General features: G+C 37.7%; 1 protein-coding gene across 4 annotated transcripts in view; it reads left to right on the plus strand.

Moving 5' to 3' along the window:
• Window positions 1-19,880, plus strand: part of LOC128992220 (spectrin alpha chain, non-erythrocytic 1) — a 125,654-nt gene that overhangs the window by 23,855 nt on the left and 81,919 nt on the right. For all 4 annotated transcript variants that reach the window (XM_054415690.1, XM_054415687.1, XM_054415689.1 and 1 more), the window contains exons 2-3: window positions 1,775-1,938; window positions 14,626-14,793. In XM_054415690.1, the coding sequence (XP_054271665.1) occupies window positions 1,819-1,938; window positions 14,626-14,793 (288 nt within the window). In that variant the 5' untranslated portion in view covers window positions 1,775-1,818. The remainder of the gene's footprint in view (window positions 1-1,774; window positions 1,939-14,625; window positions 14,794-19,880) is intronic.

The following is a 19,880-nucleotide window of genomic DNA, read 5'->3' on the forward strand; positions in this document are numbered from 1 at the left end:
ATTTACTATGAAAGTCTTAATCAGCAAATGATCTAATAAAAATCTCTACGTTAACTGGACCGTTCCCTTTTAAAACTTTTAAAGACTAAAAGCGTTGATACACAAATAAAATTAAATAAAACACCAAACGAAAGTGGAATTTTAGAACGAAATTATTCATGGCAACGACTGTGGAGTTCAGGTGTTTCAAATAAGGGGTAAACTTTTACAGCGAGAGTTTTAAATATTTCCCATGCATACATCGATTTATTAGGTACTTACCTAGATACGGAATTTTTTTTCAACTGAAATAGTTCCAATTTGTCTGAGTGCCTTACCGGTTAAACGCTAAGGAATCTTACGGGCAATATACCTCAAGATAAAGGTTGCTAAATCTGGTCTTCCATTTTTAGAGGTTTCTAAGAAACCACAAAGTCCCAAACGTTTCTGTAAAAGTTCAACGTACAGCTCACTCTACTTTATTAAACTGTGTTGTAACTTGGAAATCAAAATCATTAAGAAAAGACCTATAAAAGTGGTTAGGGAAGAATAAAAAGCTGGGAATCTGTAACTAAACCTAAGTCCAGTTCTGGTTTACAGCTATTTTACATTTTTTTAGGATTCAGTGCTGGACAAAAACTATTCTGCCATCTTGACTTTCATATAGCCGGCAAGTTTCAAAGTAAAATGTTTACCCATACTTTCTAATAACCGTGATAGGTCATCGTTTGCCCCTTAAGTTGTACCTCTAAATATGAGATTTCATATAATTTGTATATGACTAATATGACCTGTGATACGAACCCCGCATTATGTGATAACTGATAACCTACGTTGTATCAGGCTGTTATCGCTAACTGTATGCTGTTGTTGCTGAAGACTTATTATTTTACTGCCACTCCCTGATGAGGTCATAAGCTATTTATAGTGTCGTGTGCAGTTGATTTTAATTGTAGTTGATCTTCGGATTCTTATGTCTATAGGTGAATGAAAAATTTGCAAACAATTTGTTACTCTTCACAATTTAAAGAAGCAAATCTTTGAAGTTAATAAAAAACTAAAATTGCTTACCCCATGCAATTGACTTTCAATTACACTGCTCCAAAAAAACTATATCCAAAGTCATGATCCAATGTTGTGATAGTTCAGTGCCTTTCGAGCCCTGTGTAATATTATTGTGTAGCAGCTTCATAAGAGTAATCAGACTAATCAGTAATCAACCTCATTTCAAGCCTTATGAAAATAAACGGCATCAGCAATCTGACACATACTTTCTCCCATTGTCAAAACCCCTTATTATGAATCGGTGAGCAACTATGATTTATCATGGCTAAAATAACAAAATTGCAATAGCTTTTAAATTGCAGTTTTTAAGCATTGGGGGATTTACCATCTTGGTTTGGAGTTCAAAAGACCATAAAAAACTTAAGTTTAATGAAAATCGTTTAAACCATTCTTGTAAAAATCCGATTTCCCGTTATTTTGGGGGTTTTATGGGAAAACCATCAACAACAATCAAAACAATACTTACTCCATGTACTATGTATAGGAGGAGAAAGTGCCTTGTAAAGTGTTTGGTAAATTTACCACACTCCAGCTGACTTTAGCGACCGTTTTCTGTAAACAATCTTCTGCCAACAAAGAGACAAGAACAGCTGATTACTGTACAATGTGCGAACATCTGTTATGGAGTACGTTTGGTCTTAGTCACTATGATCTTTAAGTTGCAACTTAAATGGAACATATTTTACCCAAGAAACATTTTAGATACCTAATTTATGAAATTTTGTTACAGAGACACAGTATGAGCTGCGCGGCTCGGGACCCAGTAGCGACGACATGACACAGCGAGAAGATGTCCTCAAGTTTGAGCAGGGCCGTATCAAGGCGCTCCAAGAAGAGCGTCTTCACATACAGAAGAAGACTTTTACCAAATGGATGAACTCGTTTTTACAAAAGGTAAAAAGCTGTGTGGATTTGAAGTTGGTTTTAATTGGATTTGCCATCTGTTGCCCTTAGATTTTGTGATGTGATGAATGAACAAATAATTTGTTTAGCTATAGTGTTTAGCAATGATTTGTTCTTGGGTTTCTAGCAGGTTGAACTAAATTGACACCTACACTTTTTTTGTTCTGTGATATTTTTATTGTTGTGTCCTGATCGTTGAGATGAGCTATAAACAAAATCTATAATGAGTGTTTTCTCAATATTTTGTTTGTAATTTCACAAAGGAAGTTGTATGGAATTGACGCCAACATTTGGTACTGCTATCCTGTGTGTCTACAATACGTAGGTTCAGGTTTTGGGCTTCAATGTTTTAATTTTATTTACTGTATCATTTAACATGAACAATGTAATTAATATTTTCACAGTGTTCCTTTACAATTTCTTTTAGTATGTTGAGTTGATGAATTGACACCAACAATTTGTGTCATTGGCGTCTACAATGTGTTCAAAATTGCCTTTATATCTCAGGTTTTCTGCTTTGATATAAATGAAGCTGTGTATTTTTTACCTATTTAAGCTATAATTAGCCCTTTCACAATTTATTTTTCTGTTATAAATCTTTCAGTCCTGTTAATGCTGCTGCCTTTTACATTTATTTTATTCTGTAAAAAGCTGTGTAATTTACGTAAATCTAATATTTGTTTGTTTTTAGTATCTAGAAGTGTACGACAACATAATAAAATGCTTTTTACCAAGTTTCTGAAAAGCTGTAGCAGTTATATTTATACTGAGATGAAAATTTCAGTAGCAAAGAGTGAGAACTCTGGTAATTGGGTGAGTCATTGGCTCTGCACTAATTCCGGAAACATCCAGTTGAAGATGTCCAAATGTTAAGGTCAATGTCTCGGAATTGTTTCATACAGTCTCAAGTAGTGTAAAGTGCATACAAGTTGGAAAACTCTTAGCCATCGGGTTTTGCACAAAGCTTGCAAGAATGTGCTGCGGCAGTTTGTTTGTCTTGTGAAAGTAACCGGCATGTCAACAGTTAGGGCTAAACGTTCGCCTTATAAAGAAAATAACGGATCTGAGAACTAAACGATTCAACAAATATGGAACATGACTTAAGCTTGGTAAAATCTGTACAACAAATTGTTGGCTACGGAAACAACTGATCTTACTCGGTAAGAAGCTAAAACAGGTATTATAAGTTTATTCTATAAACGCTGCATTCAAAATCAGCGGTTGTTATAATAGTATTAAAGAGATTCAGGAATTCATATGCTTCAAATTCCATCGCAATCCATCAAGTAGTACCTGAAGAATCTTTAGAAGAAGAATTTTATGGTGTTTTTAGCCAATAATGATGCCAAATATTGATTAGTGACACAGTTTTCACCAAGTAAAACTGAGTTTACCGGTTGCCGTTGAGAGATAGGTTATCTATCATCTGCCAACACAGCTATCTAATCATTCACAGCTGACACTTCAATTCCAACAACAGCTGTGTAAGCGGTCTACTAGAACGTTGCACAATCCCAACAAATGCATCACAACATTCGCTACGTGGAGTGGATTTATTGTGTTTTACCTGAATTGACTTTGGATATTGAAGGAAACGACCTGTATGAATTTGCTGAGGTAGTCAGCTGTTACTGAGTTAAGCTGATTGAGTTTAGCGTGCGCATTCAAGTTCTATTTAAATCCGAAAATGAATTGGGAGTGAGTTAGATGCATTCTTTGTTTTTTTATTGACTAAGATCTGTCGTGTCCTTCGTTAGGGCCATTTAGGACCAGCTACGACACTTCTCAGGATCGAACCGGTGAACTTCGGTTTACTAGGCGAGCACTATAACCAACTCAACCACTAATGGAAACTGAAGTAGCACATCTACATGGACCAACTGTAGCCATATTCATACTCAAGAAGTATTTGAATTAACTCTCTCATAGACTGCAAAGCGATTGAAGTTCTTTTTCAAAATGCCACCTTCTTGGTTGATGAACCATAAATGGAACTAATATCATTGGACAGTTATTTAAATAGTGTTGTTGTCTAACAACAGATAAACATTGGATTATATCATTGGATACTGAAGTAGACATCCCATTTATATGGACCAGCTGTAGGCATTTTTTAAATTTAAAAAAGAACATTTGTTGTGTGAGCCAGTCACTGAATGCATAGTCAAAGATAATACCTTGTGGGGCGTATAAATGTATGTGCCATTTAAATATCTAGCACCATTTATTTTGAAAACTGACTCTATTATTTGGACCCGCTGTAACCAATTTTTTTCTCACATTGAACGCAGTTGAACAACAATTTCTTTAAGAGTGCTGCACTTTTGAAGTTCTATTTTCACTTTTAGCTTTCAATCTATGGTATGTGAAATAAAATACACTATAGATTACATTTATTGATCCTTCGGTTTTGAGCTTAATACGTTGGTGTTTTGGAACTTCTCTGTGCAAGAGAGAAACAGTAACAGTAGCAGCAAAATCTGTGTCACTTAATTTAATGTAGTTCTAACCATTATAAAGCAGGACCCAAATTTAACATGGGAATGAAATTTAAACTTTACGATAGTGTTTTTAGTCAAAGCTTGTTTAAACATATAAAATGTACCTATTACTCCTACATGTTTCCAAAATCTCGAGAAATCTTTTCAAACCTATCTTTTCCTCGACCGAAAACCACAATACTTTCATCAAACAATGATGACGTTACAACTTTCGCAAAAGAAATCTTTGCTGTCTCGTCTTTTGGTATAGGTTGAACATTCATTTTGATCCCGTAATTTGTAATGTTCTTTGGGCAGCCAGCTTATTATCCAGACTGCGTTTCAACGTTGGTTAGATGTATGTATAGTTTCCCAGAAGGAGGCCGAACAAGAAATAAATCATATTCAGGACGCTTGTAGGCCTACCCTATCATTACCCTGATGGGCTGACAGTGGTCTGCTCGCGGTAGGGAATCTTCATACCAGACAAGAAGGGCTCTCGCTTGGAGAGGAATTTCGTACAAAATCCTTCTTGGCTTGGAGAGATCTCCCAAGATTATTTTCCAAAAGGTCATTGTACAATGAAAAAAATGAAACTTTTTATCTATGTTCTAAGTACTGTCACGTACTGTACACAAATATCTGAAATTCAATCGTTTGAATGTCAATGTGTTGTTTGTTTTACGACAGCCTTTCTCAGAAAATTCCTTATTTGGGCATTTAGTTGCAAATACATTCACACAAGGTTAACAAACAAAACTTATAAGTAAAGGTGTGAAGAATTCATATGAAAAGTTACAGATTTTGTACAGGCAATGAATCTTTTAGTTTGTTTTAAGGTTTATACACTTATGCAGCTCCAGTAGCCTGCAAGGCGATTTTTAAGCACTGCTGTACTGTCTTCTTAACTCTATTAGAGTAAATAATTACACTAACATGGGCTGAAAAATTCTGATTATTCTATTACATTAATCGAAATAACTCAGTTCAAAATTCACATGAAGATGAAACACTAGTCACACAATTAACACATATAAGTGCTTGAGAAATGGATGAAACTAATATTTCTACTGAAACGCCACATAAAACACGACATTTATAGCAATCAGCCAAAACACTCGAGTTGAGTAGGTGAGTTGTGAAGTGATGACATCATCTTCGCCTCCACGCCGCACCTTAGGACATCTCTGTGGTTCTATCTTCAGTCTTCTCTACAATACATTGTACTGTAGTTAGAGTCTTTGGTTCTGGAGGCCCTGGGTTCAAAACCCGCCAATCAACAAACCATGCCGTGGAACGGCGGTCTAAGATTACCTTACGCTGCAGTCACACATATCCAGAAAAGGTATAAGGTTAGGTCTCTCTGGTGGAGTATGTTCTAAGTTTGAGAGAGCTCCCTTCATTAAAAGCATTTCGGCGATCATTCTCCGCTATACCAAATGCTCCATACAAATCCAGGGTCTGTTTGTTTGGTTCACCACTGCTCAATTCAAACTGCTCTATCAAATTAAGATTTATCGATATAGTGACATTTCGCCTAGGCAATAATATAGTTTTGCTATTTTGACTCATGAGTTTTACTACAAGCCTTGAAAGTTCTAAAATGGACCTTTGAGAGGTAAATATTGACTAGTAGGGAGTGTGTTTTAGCTATGCTAGTATCCACAACAAGAATACCACAATACGTTTTTTTATTTAGGCCTACCCCTTATTTAGTTAGCTAGATGATAAACGTTTTCTCCGTCATACAACTGAAGAAAAAAAAAAAAACTAAGTGTGTTAATTTATTGTGGAGGCTATTAATTTATAGAAACTACGTTGTGCTGATGTGCTCTGTAAAAATAAATGTCTGATAAATATATTTCTACCGTAACTTTGAAGAACTTACTTTATTTTCTGTGGTCGTACCCTGTTTTGAATCACCAGCAAAGCTAATAATAACTACATTGACCACAAATAATCAATGCTAAGACAATATGATTAACGGTTCCTTCGCTGCACTTCATGGCTGCATGGTTCTAAGCCAATACCCGCCATCTCTGCCAATTAGTTCTGCATCCGATGAGGAGAAAGGCGATGTGAATCAGCTGCTCTTTAGTTCATACATTAATGACCCTCGCACTTACACGCGTTCTTATGGAATAAAAACTGAGGAATTCTACTTTCGCACGTTGAAATATCACGCAGGTGTTAATTGGTTGCAAATGTTTAAGGAACAATTTTTTGTAATTGTATTGTCCTTATGGTTGGTGAACATAAACCAGCGAGCTAAACTTCATAAATTACTGGTTGTGAGTACAGAATCATTTCTAATACTGACATGTCTTACACTGTATAAAGCAAAATATGAAACATCAATTCTTTCTGAGTATTTCCTTGTGAGTCTTTGCAACTGACGATTTTCTGTGTTAATTTGTAGAATGGTGTTTAGCGTTGTATTTCATAAACTTATGCTACCTGGTACCTTTTCTATCTTCTCTAGTTTTCAATCTTCTTGAGCCGTTGATAATTTTCTAGAACTTAGGAGAAAGTATAAGTTGTGCAGATTCATGTCTGGATGATTTGCACCAAGGACGTTGACTCGGGTAACACGTCCTGGATCCTGAGGAGACAATGGCACGTCAGGACATGCGCAGTGGCTCGTGGAGATTAATTATCCTCTAGAGAAACTCCTTCCGGCAACCATCCTTCCTCTCCTCGCCTTGCCACACCCTCCGCAGTATGTGCTGCATATGCTGATGGGGATATAGAACCATCGAAGTATAATATTCGATGTATAGAACACGACTGTGCAATGAGAGAATTAGACGGAGCGAGTGCCAGCCATCGATAGTGCCAGCCTATTTTTTTCCGTGGGGGTGATAAACTGTCAAAACCGTCAGATAGGCCCAAGTGCCAGTTGACTCCCCAGATCGTAAGAGGGATTCAGGGGAGTACTAGTAGAAGGGGGTGTAGTGGGCATGGTGTAACGGGAACCGGGTACAGTTTCTTAACTGGGCTACCCTAATATCAATTCGATTAGTAAACCTTCAGAGATTTGTTCATTATCAGCACGTTTGGTTAGGTTAGGTTATAACAGTTTTATTTCATTCCTCAAACAAGTTTGGCTCATCCTGACCACCCCGGTCACTGATATCTGGCTGGCACTCGCACCGCCATTCTCAGGCTGTAAAATGACCCTCGTCGAAGATTTTAGGCAAATGCACTCGTTGAATGAAATGTTCACCATTCTCCTCACAAGACAGCGACGTATTTTGTGCTCGTAGCCGCAGCCTATGTCAAGCTGGGTGTTAATTCAGAAGTGTAGGAGGATGATACTGACCAACCGTTTCTTTAGTCAGAACCGTTTGAATTGCCAAGGATAGTTTAGTCCAGTTTTGAACCTTTTAAAAGCTATTGAGTTTTCTCAATTTTGTAGCGGCGGCCTTTTGATTGTTTGGTGAACTCAGCTGTTGAACACTATGTTGCAGCATACTACAATGACATGTAGCAGCTTCAACGATATCAAATGTTTCCGTTTGGTCATTGACTAATAGCATAGATAAAACATATTCCCTTAGATAGTCAAAGGTTCGGTGTTTAGTAGTTTCTACACCCATACTTAATTTTTGTGCGAAACTCCTAGTTTCGGTAAAATTAAATTACATAATTTGTTCGCTTACTTCTAGCATGACTAATGGATACTGGATTGTATTCATTGTCAAAGCTTCTAGTTATGCTACAGTTTGATACAAAAAAAATTGATTTTGTATAGTTTGGAAATATATTTGAACTTTTGTGAGTGTTTGTTGGTTGTTTTAGCTTATTTGAAATATATGTAACTTATGTGAAATCACCAAAATGTTACCTTTCGTTTTGAAATCTTTTTCTAATGTGTATGCTAAGGGTAATTTTTGTATGAATCGCAAACGCTTTTAAGGCGAAGAAGTAAAAAATGTCATATCGCTCTGGATCCTGTAGATGTTCATGGTTTCACACCAAGTTTAAGTTTTCTGCAATATTGCTTGAGAATGATGATGCTTTTTAAGATCTTGATGGTTACTTTTTTATGTCTCTATGCCACTTGCGTGATTACACGGTTCAGGGGTTTTCTAGCACTTGTTAGCACCTGTTGTTCAACTGTCAAACCCTAGCACAATAAGTATTACTTATCTGTGGCTCCAGCTAGTCCAGAGGTTTAGGTCCAATGTGGTAACTGGATTGTAAATCCCTTTCACCAGCTATGTCTATTTGTGCTCAGAAAGCAGACGATTTTAAGACGTAAAGAGATGTATTTGACTAAGCTTTAGTACGTGGACGAAGCGAGATTCAAAATGGTTTTGGCTGAGAGGGTCTTGGCATGCGGTCTTATTAGTCACCGAATTTGAATAAAACCTGTTCGGATGAGCATATTTCGGATTATACTCGATCTGGGGCAAGAATGCTCAAAAAGGGCATTGACTCCGAGCCGGCATCCTCAGCTCTTGTGGCTTTCTTTCTCTTTGGTTGTACCAACATTGAGCATGTATCTTATTTTCAGAAATAAATGCAAGAGGATATTGTTTATTTTTTATTTTTAAGAAAGTTGCAAATCTATTTTTTCATTTTAATTACAGTACTAAGATGGTTTTGTGATCCTAGATCAATGATTGTACACCCAATAATTGTTGGTTAGTGCCCATTTTCTCACGTTCTACAAGTTAATGATGCGCTTGGCGAAGCTGTGAAGAGTATATCATAGGTTTATCATGTGTGAAATGTCCTTAACCAGCTGGCCATGACAAGAAATGCGTCGTTTTTTTAGGATGAGGCGTCTGTCATTCCATCAGGCAAAAACCGCAGGGCCAAAATGTAGCTGAGATTTCACATACAGATTTTTTATCAAAATTGTATTTACAATCTTTTCAGCTTTTTGAACATTTATCAAATGTGAGAACAATTAATTAAAAACACTAGTTAGTCTCTATCCATCGACAGACCTAACTTTAAAATATCGAAGGAAAAAAATATGAAATTATTTAAACAAATCGTGAGCTGAGGTCTAAAATATAAGTTCTCTTCAGCCTGTATGTAGCGGCACCATTAATTGTACAATAGGTTTAAAGCCATGCGATTAGGATGATTTTCAATTTTTTTTATTTCACACTCAATTTTGTTACTTCTTCTTCAATCATTGGGATTCTACTGTCCATAAGAAGAATTTTATTATTGACATACCAAGGGGCTTGCAGGATGAATCTTAAAACTTTTGCTTGAAATCTTTGGATTATATTTATGTTTGAAATGCTTGATGTTCCCCACAGATGAATGCCGTACGTCCGCACTGGTTTGAGAAAAGTTTTGTATAACAGTAATTTATTTTCTGTTGTTAATTTTGAATTTCCAATAGCCAAATTTTTTCCATTTTAATAGCCAAGAAAGATTTCTAAATTTTAAATTTCACGAAAGTCTCTTGTTCCAAATATGGGTTTTCCAAGTAAGACTTCTATCAAGGGTCATGCCCAAGTATTTAACTTCATTCATTGTTCTGTGGGATTTGATCTGTGGGACAATCCATTCCTTGTAAAAGCTGTAGTCAGTATTACAAAATTAATATTGTTTAGTTTAGCCATCAGAGTACACTAGTGTCAATTAAAAGTAGTGAAATCGTTAGGACAAAACTATAGAATCTTTTTGATCTCATGAACTGCGTTCTGTGAGCTTATTCGACCAGGTTCTATTTCAATAATTATGCCCCATTTTGGACTATCCAAAAGATGCTGAAAGTGTAAGTGCTTAAAGTCTTCTGCAAAAGACCCGGAATCCATATTTGGAAACATATGATGATCCAATACTCCAAGAGCACGCGATGGCACGCGGCCAGCCATGTGTAATATTCGCACAGAGGTAAAGGACTGGTAATCAGTGGACGTTGTGCGTATGAATCAGACCGGAAGAGTTCCAGCGGTCAGTGCACACCAACACAGACTCGTGATAATTAGGTCACAGCGTTGCATCCGCCATCCGCCATTTGCCATCCGCAACTCATTAACATGCGGAGGCACTCGGCCGTGACGTGTTTACTTTGTTATCAGACCGACACATCTGTGCCATCTAATACGATTATGTGTCGTGCAATACTGGTCGTGTGGTTAGTACATTCTTGCCAAGTCTTTCTTCAATGGGAAAGGTGTTCAGGCAGGTGTTTGGGAAGGATTTGTCAGAGGATTTGTTAATTATTGTTGGTTAGAGTAAAAGTGCTTTCTTCGGGAATTTTGTTAAGCTGATTCTGTATCCTGGAACTGAATATCAAACGCTTGGTCTCATGGGCGGACATGATGAGCATTCACGGACTTTAGTCCAAAAACTAAAAGGAATTTGAATTCGATGACTCAGGAAATCGTTTTAATTTTATATAAATTTCTTCAGTTAAGATAAGCTCTAACTTATAAGAAGAGCCCATAGTTGTCGTCAAGATTTCGTAGTCAAAAATAGAGGTTGACGGGTATGTACTTGTACTTGTAAGGCGGATAAGATCCTGTGAATGGTCAGAAGCTATTTGATTGCTGGAAACAGGATCCAACTGTCTTTGACCATCGGGCCTATGAATAGTTCTAAGCAAAGATCCAAGTCTGTTGGACGATAGCTGCTCAAAAGCTTCTAAAGATCACCAAATGATTGAAGCTCTACAAGATATACTCATGAGTGTGTTGTTGCAGCCCAGGATGGAGGCGGAGGACTTGTTCACGGACCTGGCCGATGGACGAAAGCTGCTCAATCTTCTAAAGATCGCCAAATGATTGAAGCTCTACAAGATATACTCATGAGTGTATTATTGCAGCCCAGGATGGAGGTGGAGGACTTGTTTACGGACCTGGCCGATGGACGAAAGCTGCTCAATCTTCTAAAGATCACCAAATGATGAACCTGTACAGGAAGATATACTCAGGTTTGTGTTGTTGCAGCCCAGGATGGAGGTGGAGGACTTGTTTACGGACCTGGCCGATGGACGAAAGCTGCTCAATCTTCTAAATGATGATTGATTGATTGATTTTACTCCTTACATTTGATTGGTTATTTCAAGTGATTGATTGATTTTTATTCTCAAACATCTCAAATGTAACAAAATCGATGTATCTCACCTAACACAAGTAGGATTAATGGAAGCAGTTTGTATTGAGCTTATAGATTATAAGGTGGTAGTTATATCATTGTACAGAAATCCGAGTTCCGATGTTAATAGCTTCTTAAGTTTACTAGATGCCTTACTTGATTATGTGTGTAAGAAAAAAACTAATTATCGATTGATTTTGGGGGGTGACTTCAACATTGATATACTTAAAGAGAATGTTACCAGTAATATGTTTCTCAATATCCTTAAGTCATTCAATTTGTACTGTATAAATAGGGAGCCTACCAGAAACTTGAGTTGTCTGGATAACATAGCCACTAATTGTCATAAATCTCAATTTAAACAAGGAATTTGGCCCCATACTATTTCCGATCACTCAATTATTTGGTTTGAATTAATATTACAAAATCCCCTTAAATGCAAGTTAGATGTAATTTCCTATAGAAATCTAAAACAGATCAATTTGTTTGCTAGCTCTTTGGCCAATACTGAATGGGATGAATTGTTTTGTACTCCTGATGCCAACCTAGCGTTTAAATTATTTCTGGATAAACTCCTTTTATTGTATAACTTTTATTGCCCTAGAATAACAAAAAAATGTGTACCGGGAAGTCAAAGAGTCTCAAAGCCGTGGTTTGATAGCAGTCTGAAAGAACAGAGAAACACTGTAATTTTATTAAATGACTTGTTAAAAATACCCAAGTATAGAAACGATAAGTTGAAAGCACTTTATCTTAATTTTAAGAAACAATACAGGTCAGCTATCATTAAGGCTAAAATCAAATACAACGACAGTTTTGTCAGTAATGCGCCAAATAAATGCGCTGCCGCTTGGCGGCTCATAAAATTTGAATCCAACATTAACAAAGCACAGAAGATTGAGTCCCCAATTTCAGCTCAAGAGTTTAATGATCACTTCATTAAGATCGGTAGAAGGGTGGCCGAAAAAGTTAATTCATCCAATTGCAATAGTGACTTTGTCAACTTTCTTCAAAAAGTAAAGCCGGTGACCAAAGAGTTCCACCTTCAGCCAATAGATAACCGGTCATTGCTATCAATTGTAAGATTATTAAAAACCTCCCGATCCGAAGATATATTTGGTTTTTCAAATAATGTCGTAAAGGAAATCATCCCTTTCATTTTAGAACCATTAGTCTATCTCATAAACTTGTCTATTTTTTCAGGTACATTTCCCCATAGCCTAAAATTTTCCAAAACACACCCAATTCATAAAAAGGGAGACAGAACAGTTATTGATAATTTTAGACCAATTTCTATAATTCCAATCTTTTCAAAGATAATTGAACATCATGTGAAATCTCAACTCTACAGTCATCTGGATAAGCACGAAATTCTGAGCCCAGCTCAATTCGGTTTCAGACCTGGTTTTTCAACAATACAGGCAGTTGACAAATTAATTTCTGAGGTATTAAAATCTTTTGAAGACAACAAATATCTTAACGTAGCTTTAATGGATCTCAGTAAAGCTTTCGATAGTACGTCACACCAAATTATTTTGCATAAATTAAAATTTTATGGAGTCCAAAAAAATGAGCTAAATTTCTTCAATACTTATCTATGTGGCAGATTCCAACAAGTGGTTGTTGGGCAGGACTCATCTGAGTTTGAGGAAATTCTAGCGGGAGTCCCTCAAGGGTCAGTGTTGGGGCCTATTCTGTTTCTCTTAATGATTAACGACTTACCTAGTAACTTATCTTGCCAATCACTCTTATATGCCGATGATACCACTTTATTTTCCTCAAGTTGTAGTTTTACTGAGTCTGAAGCCACAGTCAACAACGCAATTACTTTATCGTCTAATTGGTTCAATGCAAACTCTCTTACCTTAAATCATGATAAAACTGAGCGGATTTGCTTTTCGCTAAAACACTTTGAAGGTTTAAATATCCCGTCAACAGTGAAACTTTTAGGCATACATTTGGATGCAAAGCTTACATGGCAACGCCACACTACGCATGTTGTGTCTAAGATCTCCCGAGTCTGCTTTTTGTTGAGAAGACTTAAGAGTTGCGTCTCGGATAGTATGCTCATTACTGCTTATTATAGTTTCTTCCACTCTCATCTTCTGTATGGAAACATTCTGTGGGGTAATAGCGCTGGAGCCAGAAAGGTTTTCTCATGGCAGAAAAAAGCACTGAGAATAATTTTTGAAATACCACGCAGAACGACCAGCAAACCTTTTTTTAGCAAACACAGAATAATGACTCTACCGTGTATATTTATTTTTCAAAATTTGCTATTTGTTAAAGAAAATCTTTCATCATTCCCAAAACGTAATGAATTTCACAGTTATAATACTAGAACAAGTAACCACCTAGATATTCCGATAGTAAGATTATCAAAATCAACTAATAGCCACAAATTCCTCCAAATACAGCTCTTTAATAAGCTACCTGTATCGTTTCAAGAGCTTAGCTTTAATAAATTTAAAAATAAATTGGCTGTTTGGCTTCTTGACAGAAGTTTTTTTTCAGTAAAAGAATTTTTAGAATACCAAATACCTAATATATAGTTCATTGTTTTTTCCCTTTTCAATTCCTGCTGTAACTTATTTTCTTTCAACACAATTGACCTAATCCATAGAAAGTTTGTATTTATTTTGACGTTGTCTATTGTACTTTTGTTTGTATTTAATGACAATAAAGATATTCTTATTCTTATTCTTATTCTTAAGATCGCCAAATGATTGAAGCTCTACAAGATATACTCATGAGTGTGTTATTGCAGCCCAGGATGGAGGTGGAGGACTTGTTCACGGACCTGGCCACTGGACGAAAGCTACTCAAGCTTCTAAAGATCGCCAAATGATTGAAGCTCTACAAGATATACTCATGAGTGTGTTATTGCAGCCCAGGATGGAGGTGGAGGACTTGTTCACGGACCTGGCCGATGGACGAAAGCTGCTCAATCTTCTAAAGATCGCCAAATGATTGAAGCTCTACAAGATATACTCATGAGTGTGTTATTGCAGCTCAGGATGGAGGTGGAGGACTTGTTCACGGACCTGGCCACTGGACGAAAGCTACTCAAGCTTCTAAAGATCTCCAAATGATGCTACAAGATATACTCATGTTTGTGTTGTTGTAGCCAAGGATGGAGGTGGAGGACTTGTTCACGGACCTGGCCGATGGGCGAAAGCTCCTCAAGCTGTTGGAGATCATCAGTGGCGAGAAGCTTGGCAAGCCCAACAACGGCAAGATGCGGGTTCATAAGGTGGAGAACGTCAATAAGAGTTTGGCCTTCCTGCACACCAAGGTAAGTCGCATTCCTTTCCCACCCGCAACACTCCTGCTTTGCATGTTCAGGTTAGTGTTTGGCCGTAAACGACGTTTTCCTGAGTGGATTCAGGTACTATTTTTAGTGAATTTCAGTTGAAAATTGAAGTGAGCGTGTTAGGATTTTATTCTTTTCTGCTTTTGAATGTTGTTTTCCTAATTTTAACCTTTATATCTTTACACTTTTTGAAATCGTAAACCTCTTATTGAATTTACTTTTCAGACATTTTATATTCTCGTCTAGGCGTTAAATTTTCTGCTCTTTATATTTTTAGCGAATCATCGTTACCGGTACGTGGTTTTATTCGTAGTAAATTTGTTTCGTATTGATTGATTATGCTGTATTGTAGGAATTTAAATTTCATTTTACTTTCTAGAAATGTCATCATATTGGTCCTCATGAGTCTAACGATTTTTCATTCTCAAAAGATATGGTTGACGTGGATGGGCCCTTAGTTCGCCTCTTCCATTCAGTCTTTTTAAGACTTTTTTCCAAACAAAGTTCCAGGAATTTCTCAGAAAATCATACCGCATTGGAACACATTTTCGAGTAGTGCTTTGCATATATTGCAGTGCAATACTCCCTCAGAGACATTTCTAGGTTATGCCAAATCGTGCATCTTTCTTTCGGAGTAGTACCTACATTCCAGAAATGCGTTTCTAGGTATATGACCTTTCTTTCGGTGCAGTGCCTCCGAAAATAATGCTTTTCGGAGTCTTGCTTCAGCGACCTGTAGCATTGCCGTTGACCATTGAAGCGCCACGCCCACGGTACCTGTAGTAGAGTCGTGGTGAAGCTCGTCGTGGCCCACTGCTGCTTCATTACCACGCCTCTTTCACACGAAGCGGCGCGCGCCGTACGGCGTCCGCCGCGCGGCGCTGCGCCGGACAAGCGTGTGTCTTCACACTAGTACGGTTTCGTGCGGCGCGCGCCGTACGGCACTCCTAAATATTTATTATTTTCTGTTCAGTTATGGCTTTTAAATTAATACTCCACTTAAAAGTTCAAATTAAATGAATAGGATAATTTTAAATATAATAAACTAGTGCACCTGTTGCTCGAATTTGAGCAATTGCAAAATATTAAAGGAGTTTTTTTACGAATAACTGTCACTATTTCCGTTGACGTGTGAGAGTCAACTCAAAGATAATGTAACCAATCACTCCACTCCAGTTATCGAAACTGGAAACGAACTCACTCTGAAAACGAACGCTCACTCCACTCCATCTATCGAAACTGAAAACGAAAACTCTTGTGTGTATCATGTGTGTACTATGAACAGCTGTAATTAATACAAATTATTCGTCCGTTTAACTAAACAAAATCTTGTCTTCATAAAATATACATTGGGATTTTGATAGCCTGAGGGGCAAAGCCCGAGGACTTTTACTACAGGAATTGGTGAAAGGGGGCGTGTACACAACAAATACTTAATTTTGACACATCGTTTGTAAAAATCGGTTCATTATTAACGGAGGAGTAGTATTTCGTAGAAATCACCTTCACGTATTATATATAAGTATTCGTCATATCTGAAAATATTGTATTCTAGAAGTTAAAAAAATGTTTCATTACGTATAAATTACTAAATTATTAATTTAATACTAAATATTCTCCTCTAGTTATTAAAAGAAAATTTTTGTTTTAATACTTTAAGTTGGTCGATTTGCATGGGATTAACATAAAAATGTATGTTTTGTAATAACTTTAAATATATAATTTTCCGATACAACGATATATAATTTCTTAATTAACTGTTGCACCCTCTTGGTCAGGTAGTTTGCCTAAAATGAGGCAGCGTAGGGGTTGGGCCGTGCGGCGCGCGCCGCACCGTGTGAAAGCTCCCATAAGAACCAATGCACCTTCACCGAGTTGTCCGGCGTGGACGCCGCGCGGCGCTGTCGTCCGGCTCAAGGTGCATCCGGCGGTAACTCGCGCGCCGTGCGGCGAATTCGCCGCGCGGCGCGCGCCGGACATAGTGTGAAAGGACTCATATGCTCCCATAGCCCTACGCCGGATCCGGCGGGCGCCGCACGGCGCGCGCCGCGTCGTGTGAAAGAGGCGTAACTATACGGCCTGACCCACATCCCACGTCCAGGATCGAACCCGAAAAGGAAACGGAACTTCCGTCACTGTGCCGTGCCAGTTTGTCAAGATGACGTGATTTACTAAAATTGCTTGTCCATGCTTAGCTTAGGTCCCTATTCGTTTTTCCCATTACTAACTTGAAGCCCCCATTCATTGGTTTTATTATGTTTTCTCTCAAGATAAATATTTAGTTATGGTCAAACTAGTTGTGAGTGACTGCTTGGTGTTATTTCTCTCGATGACCATTTTATTTGGATTTTCGGCCCCTCACACTGGGTTGACAATATATTGCCCGTTAGTTAGGTGATTTCGAAGTTTAAAAAAACATTGTTGTGGCGTTTAATTCTTGTTTCAAAATTGTAATATTGTTACGCTTAAAAGAGTAACCTCTCAAAGTTTCAGACGCGTATTGTCGTATAGCTTTAAAGTCAGTGGTGAAAAATAAAATAAGGTTAAGATGGAGTATCCAAGCCATCAAGTTTCGTGCTCTCAGTATCCAAAGCTTGATTTTACTTGCGTTTACTTTTCTACCCATAGGTAAGCCGAGAAGTACATTTCGTTTACCAAGCCATGCACACTGTTATCACTGTTGTCCTTGAGTTGTGTGTGACGAAATGTGTTATCAGCGTGTTATAAGCGGCTGCTAATGTCACGCAGTGATAATGAGGCAAGCCTAAACCAGTTGAAAACAATTTTTCCTCAAGTTCCCTTAAAAAAAATGCCAATATTTTACCAATAACACGCAAATTGGTGGTACACTTTTCCATTTTGTCGTGCTTGTTTTTATACGCATTGAAGATTTTCTAAAATAGTGAAATTCCCTAGATGCGGTGTAAAGTGAAAATAAGTTAATACTGTTCAATGAAATGGCGACCATCCTACATAGTAGGTATTTTAAGCCAAGTATGAATGGAGATGAGTGTAGGATGAGTGGCGCGATCTTGTAGTCTTGTTAGTGACTAAGGCCGACATTCCTTAGACACAGCTGTTAATTAATAGCCCATACAGGTAATGGCAACTAAGGGACCTACAGTTTATAGTGGAATCTTTCCTTTGTATATACGAATTGGTCTAATGATCAGGATAGTACTGCGGATGGTCGTAGTACTCACTCGTGCGGACGTTAATCCACACCAGGGAGTACCGCACCTACAGTGCATGCCTATAAATATCCACAATTCGTGACCTCCTAGTAGCTGGATTACAGGACGACGCCACCCGTCCCAGTCAAGTTGGCAATACTGTAAATAGTTCTAAATCAGCTGTTACACTATTACGTTTTTACGTTTTGAGTGTTGTAGGTCCAACCCGAGTTTATGGCCACACTAAAAAACAGGCCGTAATGCTTGTTCAGCATGACGTCACGATAGAAGACGGCAATGACGTAATTATACCGTTTGTGATCAGCTGCTTGTTTTAATTTTTCATTGCAAAATAAATAAATAAGTACTCATACGTCATAGCCGTCTTCTATCGTGACGTCATGCTTGGCGAGCATTACGGCCTGGTTTAACCTATAATCCTAATAAAAGGCACTTTCCAATTTAAAATGACTACGTACAACAACTTTTCCTACTTCAGTCACTGAAGTTCCTCTGGGAGTCCTGATTCCCACGGAGGTCTCGGTGTCACGTATTTTAGCTTTTACCATAGACAAACATTATTGTCGATGCTTTTACATAGAAGTTAAGAAACTAAACATTCCTTCTTGACGCACTTAACCTAGACATTACATACACAGTTTGTGTACCATAAATATTCAACGAATCGTCCTAGTTTAAAGAATCGGCAGATCTTTATCGATTAGTAGCAAAGTTACATGTATAATCTAAATCACACGGCTTTAAAATACGTACTCAAAATACGTCGCTGTTTTAGTAAAGTGATTTAGTGGACATTATTGAAGTAAATTGATAATCCCTGCAATTTTAGGATTTCGTGTGATTGAAGTGATGAAACCTTATAAAATAAATCTATACATTGATCTACACCGACAAATACCACCCAGCTTTATAGCCCAGGTTTATAGTCCACGACTAAAGTAAGTCCGATTCATGTAGCACTAAAATCCTTCAAGCAGAAATCACTGACTGAGCTTCGGGGAGCGAGGTTTGCCCTAGTGGGTTTCTCCCGCCACGGCGCGCCGGGCGGCGATTTTCGCGGGAACACGTTCGCGTTTGAGGGTCAGTGCAGTGGCGCGCCGAGTAGAAAGTGTGTGGAATAAATTGAATGAAGGTGTTTGGTTCGTTGACCTGAGCGGTACTGTTACACCAGTGCTAGCTGTAGCAATCAAGCAATCATATCCCGTATTCGGGATATTTTCCCGTTCCAGGGATAAAATTGTGTTGATTGTTTTATATCTGTGGGGTATTTTATTTAGGCCTACTCAAGTTTATATATAGGTTTCATTTTGGGGTACTTACGTATTATAACGACCAAATCGATAAATCGACTTCCAAATATGATTTTAATTAGTTTATCCTAACCTAAGGGGGTTATAATTCAGGTGTGGTCGGTATAACACGAAATTACCCATTTTGTTTTTGGTTTCCATCCTTTTCAACTCCACAAATAATGTTCCTGGTGCATTAAAGTCTGTCGCTGTTGCCTTGTTTTTATGCACTTAATTTTCCCTGGGAAGTTTCATAATGGTGTACACCGTGCACACAATAGAAGGCCACAGGTAGTGACTGTTTTATCTGTCACTGAAATCTGAAGGACACTTTGGCCATGTCACTTGCAGTTGTTATGATATTTTTTGAATACACTCTGGAAAAGGTGTGGCCTATTATTGGGGAAGATAAGCCCAAAAGAGTTAAAAAGTCCTTAGCATAACATCATCTCTGATATTTTTTCAGGGGTGCTGTTTTAACCTTAATCCTGTCTCATTCAAGTTTTGGTAATGATTTCTATGAAATCCCTGGACAATTTATTTGTATTACAAATTAATACATTTCTACTTGTAATTCAGAAATTGT

This window comes from Macrosteles quadrilineatus, unplaced genomic scaffold, assembly GCF_028750875.1.
Source record: "Macrosteles quadrilineatus isolate MER2022 unplaced genomic scaffold, UCM_ALF_1.0 Scaffold_4__1_contigs__length_99947679, whole genome shotgun sequence".
Classification (NCBI taxonomy): domain Eukaryota; kingdom Metazoa; phylum Arthropoda; class Insecta; order Hemiptera; family Cicadellidae; genus Macrosteles; species Macrosteles quadrilineatus.